The sequence below is a fragment of the Aplidium turbinatum genome, chromosome 6, assembly GCF_918807975.1.
Source record: "Aplidium turbinatum chromosome 6, kaAplTurb1.1, whole genome shotgun sequence".
NCBI lineage: Eukaryota > Metazoa > Chordata > Ascidiacea > Aplousobranchia > Polyclinidae > Aplidium > Aplidium turbinatum.
In genome coordinates this window covers 1,606,778-1,615,531 of record NC_137477.1, presented here as the reverse complement: position 1 = coordinate 1,615,531, position 8,754 = coordinate 1,606,778, and the positions used below count along the sequence as shown (strand labels likewise).

Here is an 8,754-nt window from a genome sequence, read left to right as displayed (position 1 = left end):
ATTATTCCTGTATTTTTCAAATTACTAAACTCTAAAGTTGGTTTTTCATGGTTGAGCATTAAGGATTGAAGCCAACGCAGAAAAAAATATCTACCCAAGAATGCAGCAGCAGGAACGAACTGCGAGTAAATATAAAGGTTGTCTACTACTTTTTCTCGTGGTAACAGATAGAATAAGGCTACTGAGAAACATGGTTTGACTTGTCACATTTTGCGGACATTAGAAGGTTTTTTTAGACTTTTGTTAAAGTTCTGAGTTTTCTAAAACTTACCTTGGCTGATTACCCACAAAACATTAACCAATGACTAGAAATTGTCGAGAGCTTTAAGTTTGGAGCAGTGTCAGAGAGGCTGAGTGTGATTTGGGGTAGGTTGTGACGTCACTGAGCCTTGACTTCGCATTCCGTTAGTTTAAATATACAGTAGATCTCAATGAATCTAACTTTTGTTTTGTACGTTGCAGTGAAAACAAGATAACACATTTTTGCCTTCTGTGGTTATTTATAACAATTTCGTCATTGTCTTGGTTTGTGACGTCATGCCTGTCATTTCCACTACCGCTAACTTATTGCTTCAACCGCATGCGGCGCCCACAAGCATCCTTCCAACATCAACCTTGGAAGCCAGCACAAGCGCCATGGAAAACTGCACGTCATGCCAGGATAATCCACAGGAAGAAAGTGATCTCATCATGTGAGTATTGGATCTTCGCTGATGACGCGTGGGTGACCATGCGATTACGTCACATCTGCGTCATGAAAGGTTAAAAGTAATTATGGTAAACTTTCATTATGAATTTAAATTCTGCCAAAATTGTTTTTGTTTTTTTTTTATGTCGCTGCTTTCCTGTGTAACTTATGAACCATAGATTGCTCACCGGCCTGATTCGGAAACAGAGAACGTGCGTTCGGTGCTCTGTCTGGGCGTAGTTCGCACGAGACAACATTGTGTCATTTTTAACCTTGTTTCTTGCAATTGTGATCGACATAATGAATATTAGGCGGCAGTGCAATCGACTGCACCAGAGTTGTCTGCAACATTGTACGTCGTTGACAGCGACGTAATTATTGCTAGAGTTATGACATCATAATTTATTGTTCGTTTCAGTCCCTTGGCAATCGGTTGCGTCATTCTGTTTCTGGTCCTTGTGTTCTGTGGAGGATATTTTTGCATTGTGTGCAGCTGCAAGAAGCAAGACAGAAAAGTGAAAAGAAAACGAAAAGGGAAAAGGTCCCCTCAGAAATTTCATTCTTTCAGGGCGCAAAGACCAACTTCGGTGCCAGTTTGATTCAAGAAGGGGAGTTGCTGATAAAAGAAAGTTTTGCGAAGTTGAAGATTCGCTTCCGATACCCACCGAATTGTTCCGATTGGAGTTGGAGATCATCGGAGAATATCGGAGATCATGACACATATTCCTTTCAATGTGTCTTTCCTAATGTGTTTACAGGCAGTTTATGAAACTATTTTTAGATGTGATTCCTGTCGTCAACAAAATTAAAATAGATTTATGTGTCAAGCGACCATGGTTGCCATAGTTACGCAATGCCATGCTTCCGCTGCACAAACACGTCACAATTTCTGTGTTTCGCCGCTTCTGCAAATTTAGTATGTTGTTGTGAATCGCTTTATAGTTTATGCAAATTTGTTTCACTAAAACTTGTTCAACATTTGTAATGGAAACTACATCGTCTCTCACTTCGTGGTTATACGGTTCAAAACGAATTTTCATTCTCAAGTGAGCAGTTAAAAGGGGGCTTTCTACAGTTGGAAAAGTTTCTTCAAACAAAATTTCAAAAGCGAACAAAGTTTACTCAAATGTTGTCTTTGCAGATATACAGTGCATTTGAAAACGCAACAATTTACAATGTACTCATGTAACTGGATATTTTTGCTCAAATTTGCAATGATTTTTGCAACAGGGGCGACTGCCTCCCCTGCAACCCCATCTCCTAGGACTATGTTAGTGCTTGCATGATGATGTTTACATGAAGGTAAATTAATTGAAAAAGCACCCATGTGGAACCAAACAATTGTTAGTGAGTTGTATTTTCACCACTGTTGTTTCATCGCAATAAATCGTGAAATTGTTTCGCCTAGATTGCCAGAGAGAAAGTGACACTTGAGCGTTTATTTTTCCAACAGTTTCATATTCTAGCATTGTTCGCTAATATTTGTTCTTCTATTGCAACACTATTGACAGCATTGTTACCTGCGTTGCATGTTTGTTTCAGTTTTTATCACCCTTTCTATTGTTGTCATATTCACAGACATGGAGATTTGGAAAAATTAGCTCTATTGGGGATGATACAGGGAAAAAGATGCAGAGGTCGACAAAGATTAACTTATTTAAACAGCTTGAATCAATGGGCCATAAACACAACAGTTAAAACGAACGATTTTATACGAATGGCAAATGACAGAGAAGTTTGGAAGGCCATGATCGCCAACGTCTGTATCAGATCAGGCACATAATCATCATCTATTGTTGTTGCTTGCAAACTCGTCTGTTTAGAATTTTAAGAGAATCGCAAAGCAGATTGCAAAGTGGTATTTCCTCCGAGCTAGCGCAAGTACAAATACAAAAGTGTTTTATCCAGCTATGGCCAATTGGCCATGACCACGATTGAGGCCTGTGTGAGCACCTCTTGCCCTTACTCCCTAAAAACGCTAGTGGGCTGCTATGTTTAGCGATGGCTCTTAAAAATAGGACCTCTTTGTAAAATGCACTTTGTATGTAACCATAGGTCGCTTTGTACGTAACCGAATTTATCAAATTAAAATTAAAATTGGATATACTGTAGGTTGAAGGTTTGGTTTAAAATTTAAGTTAGTTAGATTATCATTTCAATAAAATTTCGTTCACGATCACAGAAAGATTTCAATAATTTATATCTTGAAAATTTGTATACCTAGCCTTGCACGGCGTAGCTTTTCAACAGACTAGAACTTCGAAAATCTATCTGAGGTGGTCTCACCTTCGCTTCACCTGCGTGGTATCTGCTTTATAGCCCATCTCCATCAACACTGAAATTTATCAGTTTAATTGTAAAATAACTTCGCTATTTGAGTGATCAGTCTGTACTTCGGAATATTACATTATTTTATTAGTTTCTGTGGAATACACAAAAAATTTTTCTCCTTTAATTTACTTTCTGAAACTATGCATGGCCATTGCCCAACATCCCTGGTTAGATGGATAAAATGTGGTTAAGCGAGCACAGTGAACGAGAAATTTTTCCAAAAATGAAAACAAATACATATTATTAAATGTGACATGTAAAATTAGGTTGGTTGGAAAGCAGTAAATACGGCCTTGTAGGGTTTAAGGCTTAAACTTTAAGCTATTGATTGATTGTGTTTTTGTAGCAATTTTTTTTAACAGTTAAAAAGCATTTTACGGACTAAAAATAAGTGGGCCCCTAAATAACGGTTAACACGGCCCTGCCATGATTGCCCGAGCCAGCTAATCAACCCTTTTTTAACATTGACTCAACGTAACCAAATGTTGTGCTAATATAAAAAGAGGTTTATTTTTGGATGAAGCAGCATGATGCTGTTTAGAAGCCTACTGACAATTGCCACCCTACTAAATGCTGATGCATTATATAAATCACGGTGTTGCAACCGTCCTGCTCAGTAAGCAATTCTCTTTTGCGCAACTAAACTTTTCGAATGCAACGTTACAGGACGTCGTTTAAGCGCTCTTCGTATTCAATGGCGCAGTAATTCAATCAATCCTTTTTCACTTACTTTTACTACGCCACTTGTGACGTAACACAAGGACCAGCGGCTACGAGCAGTTGTGACAACTAGACTGACTAAGCAGTGTTGCAACATGACAAGAGATGATGGCGAAATGGTTTTGTTTGTAACAAGGTTTTGGTTTATCTGTTGAATTGAAAGCGTTGAGGAGTCTTATAATGACTTGGTGTCTGTAGATTTAAAGGTTTTTTAAAACATCAGTTTGATAGTCGCTATGTTTGTAGCTCATGAATGGAAAGAACTGAACTGATATGCTCGTGCAGTTAGGCTTACATGCAACTGCAAATAGCTAGACAAGATTTGTTTACCCTCAAAGGTTTGTTTCTTTCACAACATGAAGTGTTTATATCAATGCTTCATGCTGTTGTGGGGAAATTTAAGTTTTAAAAAAAGTTATCAAAATAGCAGATGGTATGGGTCGTTTGCAGCTTTACCGGTACGGTATATCATTTTACCAAAAGCTTTAAACAACTACAGTAGGCCTAATTCAGTTTTGTTTAACTTAGAGAAACATTTGAGTAGGCTACTTGTTTTTGTTAACTGCGATTAAATTGAAAGAAGTATCAGCTCTGTACAGAAGTAATAAGAAAAGCAACTAGTAACTACAAATTTTTGTTTCTTTGTTGCAGTTTAACCACGAATACAACATGAGGCCTGTGCGTGGATTAGTTTTTGGTTTAGTTGCTGTAATTTCTTTTATTCTCACCATTGTATCTGTGGTGACTGTAGCCTGGGTGCATAGAACTCCACCAGAAGTTGACAATGTTAATAACATAACTGTGTTGTCAATTGGTCTATGGAGAGTATGCACAGAAGACAGCTGCCATTCAGATGGTAAGTTTGTTTCTGGAAACATTGCATTCAATTGATGATGTATAAAGTTGAAAAAATGTTACGTAATTGCTAACATTTCCGCAGGCCACGCCTTGATTGCCTGGTGCTGCGTGGTTGAATTTTGTCACGACCTGAAATGCTGTATTAGTGTTGCCAAATAAAAATTAGAATTAAGTACCACCGTGAAAGCTAACTAATCGCGGTTGAACAATGAAAATAGCTGTTTACATGGCTACCTAGGTGGCTATGCTGTTTACAAACTCGGTAGTTGAAGGGCATAAATTCTTTTAATTTAAAGCATTATAATACAGTGTTTTCGTTTTTTATTTTAATTATTACAAAATTGAAATACTTTTTCCTAATACTGTAACCTTTTGCTGCTTCTTACAGAATATTAAAAGTGTTACCACTGTGTTTATTTTCTTGCTTACGTTGTCGCATTTAGTTACGTCATAACAGTCGTTGCCATTGGGAAATTTCGAGTGGTTCTTCAATATTATGATCTTTGAAGAACTGGTGTTTGTTTTGTTTGTTTGTTTTATTATCTTTATCCTGCATTGCGGGAAAGCGGACTTGAGCGCTATGCATCGGTGTACGCCTTCCGACGTACACCTGACCCACGCTGCAGCCGACTGCAATGTCTGTTTCCGGTTGTCTACTCTACTTATGACTGAAATTTGGTACTACCCATCACTCGAAATCGATCACTGAGTAGAGGCAATCATCGTAAAGTTTCTTGCCCAGAGAAACAACAGCAAGTGTGGGTGGCTGGAGTCGAACATGCAGGCTCTCGACTGCGAGCCCAACGCGCTCGCCCAACTACTAATTAAATTACTTAAACTTTGTGTTGTTCACTTACTTAAAGCTTTATGTGCTAACGTTTGTAAGCTAGTCTACTGTGATAAAACGCTGCATATAAAAATTTTTGAATTGTCTTTTCTGCAGATACATTTACGCACACCGCGACGCAGATTCTATCAGTTATATCAACAGTGGCACACGCTATAGCCGCCCTCTTGCATATGATCAAACAATGGAAGAAGTCTAAACATCCGGCGCACTACGTCATAGCCATTGCTTTCGGAATTGCAGGTGAGGTAGCGGTTTCCCCTCCTTGGGCCAAGAATGAGTAAAATAGCTCTGTGCACACGTAGTTTGGAGACTTGTCTTATTGTATTTATCTCCAGGCAGCAAATCAACCGTTTTGAATAGAAAATTGTTGATTTGCTTTGTGGGTATCTTACGACGTTACCAATAAAACCGAAAAGCAGATTTTAAAATTGCTTTTTATTTCTGTTCACTTGCCACCAACTATGGTTGGACTGACATCATAAAGTTCCATTGGAATCAGCTATTCAGCTCTACACAGGATTTGTCTGTCTATTAAAACGAGCTGAACTTGAACATTTTATATTTTATGCATTTCCAGCATTCACGCTTCTGGCAGCCCTGGCAACATACACAAGTACGTACCACCCTCTGGCGGCGGGCCATTCATTCGGGGCCTCCTACATAATCGGTTGGATATCGTTCTGTGCCAGCATCGTCCTCACAGCGTCCGCCATCTTCGATGCAGTCGATGAAGCTGAGAAAGATTGCAAAGGCTGTTGCAAGTGTTGAAGCGTAGGCTACTTGGTGTCTGGTCATAATTGGCTACAGTACTCTTCCTGCAAATGCCCCCTACGCAGGGCCATTATTGGCAGTACTTTCCCTGCAGGTGCCCCCCACGGAGGGCCATTGGGTTATCGCGGTTTTTATAGAAAACGTTTTTGTGCCGTTTAGGATAATGTAAGTAATTTAAGATTAAAGTAGTTCCTGATGAGGACACACGTACGTGTCGAAAACGCTTGAGTTGATTTTTTAATATCTCTTTGTCATAAAACATGTTAAACCCGCTAAAGTTACTTTGTTGCGTCTGTTTAGGATAATTGTTTTTCAATTTTCGTTTTTACATTTTTCAATGAATTTTTAAAAAAGAAGCACGTTCTTCAGTCGTTTGTTTATGGTGATGTTTGTTGCATTGTGACATGTTCGGTTTGAAGCCACACTTCAGGCGACATTTTGTATTAGCTGAACTCTTCAGCATCAAGACGATATCGTGGAATCAGAAGTAGATCGCTGATCATACAAACAATGTTACATTTGAAGTTCAATCTAAACATAGAAACTCTTCATGTCTTGAGTAATTTCTTTATGTGCTGCAGTGCCGATTCAAATCATATTTCTTTCGCGTTATTGTTCCCCATGTGTTACTGAGTGGGAAGAGCAAGCCACGTTGAAGTGATCGGGTTGCATGTCCAATTGTACCTGCATCAATGATCATCAAAGACTACATCAATGTTGTGGCCGTCACTAATCATGGCGTAGATGCTACAGCTCCAGTTGTTTGTTGATATTTGTATTTTAGCGAAGTGCAAGCCTGATTTTAATGTTTTCAAGTCAATTGTACAATTCATTGGCCATCTTGCTTTCAAAGTTCGTGAACTTGCCCAACTATTGTGGATACCAAGTGTGACGTTGTTGCCACAAAATGACAAGTTCGAGACCTAGGCCTAATTTTTGATGAACCCAAGTTTCGTATTTCCGTAAACTGATGTAACTAATGTAGCTGTTAGTACATGCTCTACGGAAGCCATTCACCTTTCAAAGTTGTCTGTGACGCAATAGACGAGGTGTCTATAATTATGGTGATTACGCAATAGAGCAAGTCAAGCTGCCATTCACCAAACGGAGCAGAAGATCTTCGTATCTCGGATGATGAAATTAAACCGGCAACTCCAATGGGCTCCTAATTTAGTCTAGGGAGGATATGGTGGTGGTGAAGGAATAAACTCTCGGCCACCGAAGCTCATATGTCGCCGGCCAACAAACAACCCTCTGTCCATGGCAATCAACAACGCCTTTAAGTCACGCGATTCTGTGAAGCAATCCACCAAACTCAATATTTTACTTGTTTTTTCATTTTATTATTTTCTCACATTGTATTTTTACCATCATGTCGCATCTTCATATGAAAGCCAAAAAAGCGGATTTTCGTTTATTAACACAGTTTCGTGATTTAAACTTTGTTTCTTGATATCACTGTCTTTTATTCTTCATCGTAAGTGCTTGCAGGATTGTGGTGATGTGAGAACATACAACACGATCAGTGGGTTGCGCTCGAAAGGCTTGCAGCTACACCAGTGCTGCCAGCTACACTGGCAACACTGGTGTCATGAAACTAAAGCTGAATGTATTAGTGAAGTTTTACCAAATTTAAAATGCGACCACTCCAACTTGAACTATACTAAAAATGAAGGCAGGTCTAGCAACACAAAATAGCCCGAGGATTTTTGTTGTTGTTGTATGATTGTATGCATCCGGTTGAGGTTGTATGCCCAGTGGTTCAAGATTTGGATTAAGTGAACGGGAAGGCAAGAAAGCCAATCTTCGCGTCAACTTTCAGGCACACATGTAAGTTAGGGTGTTGCAGGCGCCCCAACCCTCTCGGATTTTGCTTATCTTTTTTGTGGTACTGTGTTTAGATCAGTAGACCACAAATATGAAGTTTCATAAATTTTCATCGACGTTTACCTCCACCGCCGAGGCCATTTTGAGGCCCACTTTTTGAATTTTTTCATGTTTTTTGCCACTAGAGGGCAGTGTATAAGTTTGGCAATATTGGGGGTATATGTAAAAGATGCTCTATGATGTTCTGAATAATGCTAAAAAAAAATTGGAGAAATGGGATGAGTATATCCAAAAATATTCAAGTTTTGTCAATCATTTTTTGCACAATACTGCCCCTAGTGGTGAAAAGAAAAGATAAAATATCTTAAAAACTACTGGTCATATTGTTATGGAACTTGCATGCACCCCCCATTTTCATGGATAAGGAATTTGATTTTCCTTAGAAATGCAACAGTATCGCCTTTTTACAGAAATATAGTTCAAAATTAGAATTACCGCCCTCTAGTGGTAATATTTTGAAAAAATATTGCTAAAATCAAATTCCTTATCCATGAAAATGGGGGGTGCATGCAAGTTCCATAACAATATGACCAGTAGTTTTTAAGATATTTTAACTTTTCTTTTCGCCACTAGGGGCAGTATTGTGCAAAAAAATGAGTGACAAAACTTGAATGTTTTGGGATATACTTATCCCATTTCTCCAATTTTT

At 38.7% G+C, this 8,754-nt stretch overlaps 2 protein-coding genes across 2 annotated transcripts; both read left to right on the top strand.

Moving 5' to 3' along the window:
- Window positions 1-450: 450 nt before the first annotated feature.
- Window positions 451-2,115, top strand: LOC145772297 (uncharacterized). Its single transcript, XM_082584164.1, has 2 exons — window positions 451-692; window positions 1,107-2,115. Exons 1-2 carry the CDS (start codon window positions 538-540, stop codon window positions 1,285-1,287), a joined length of 336 nt encoding a protein of 111 aa, XP_082440290.1. The 5' UTR covers window positions 451-537; the 3' UTR covers window positions 1,288-2,115.
- Window positions 2,116-4,395: 2,280 nt separating this feature from the next.
- LOC145772278 (epithelial membrane protein 1-like) lies at window positions 4,396-7,859 on the top strand. The gene is made up of 3 exons (XM_082584144.1): window positions 4,396-4,595; window positions 5,541-5,687; window positions 6,025-7,859. The coding sequence occupies exons 1-3, from the start codon at window positions 4,409-4,411 to the stop codon at window positions 6,213-6,215; spliced, it is 525 nt and encodes a 174-aa protein (XP_082440270.1). The 5' UTR covers window positions 4,396-4,408; the 3' UTR covers window positions 6,216-7,859.
- Window positions 7,860-8,754: the final 895 nt, after the last annotated feature.

What these genes read in the sequence shown, in the direction of transcription:
- LOC145772278 (XM_082584144.1), top strand. Translation starts at nt 4,409, where the DNA reads ATGAGGCCTGTGCGTGGATTAGTTTTTGGTTTAGTTGCTGTAATTTCT. An exon ending in AGACAGCTGCCATTCAGATG is followed by an intron (nt 4,596 to 5,540) that starts GTAAGTTTGTTT and finishes TCTTTTCTGCAG; the next exon opens with ATACATTTACGCACACCGCG. An exon ending in CATTGCTTTCGGAATTGCAG is followed by an intron (nt 5,688 to 6,024) that starts GTGAGGTAGCGG and finishes ATGCATTTCCAG; the next exon opens with CATTCACGCTTCTGGCAGCC.
- LOC145772297 (XM_082584164.1), top strand. Translation starts at nt 538, where the DNA reads ATGCCTGTCATTTCCACTACCGCTAACTTATTGCTTCAACCGCATGCG. An exon ending in GAAGAAAGTGATCTCATCAT is followed by an intron (nt 693 to 1,106) that starts GTGAGTATTGGA and finishes TGTTCGTTTCAG; the next exon opens with TCCCTTGGCAATCGGTTGCG.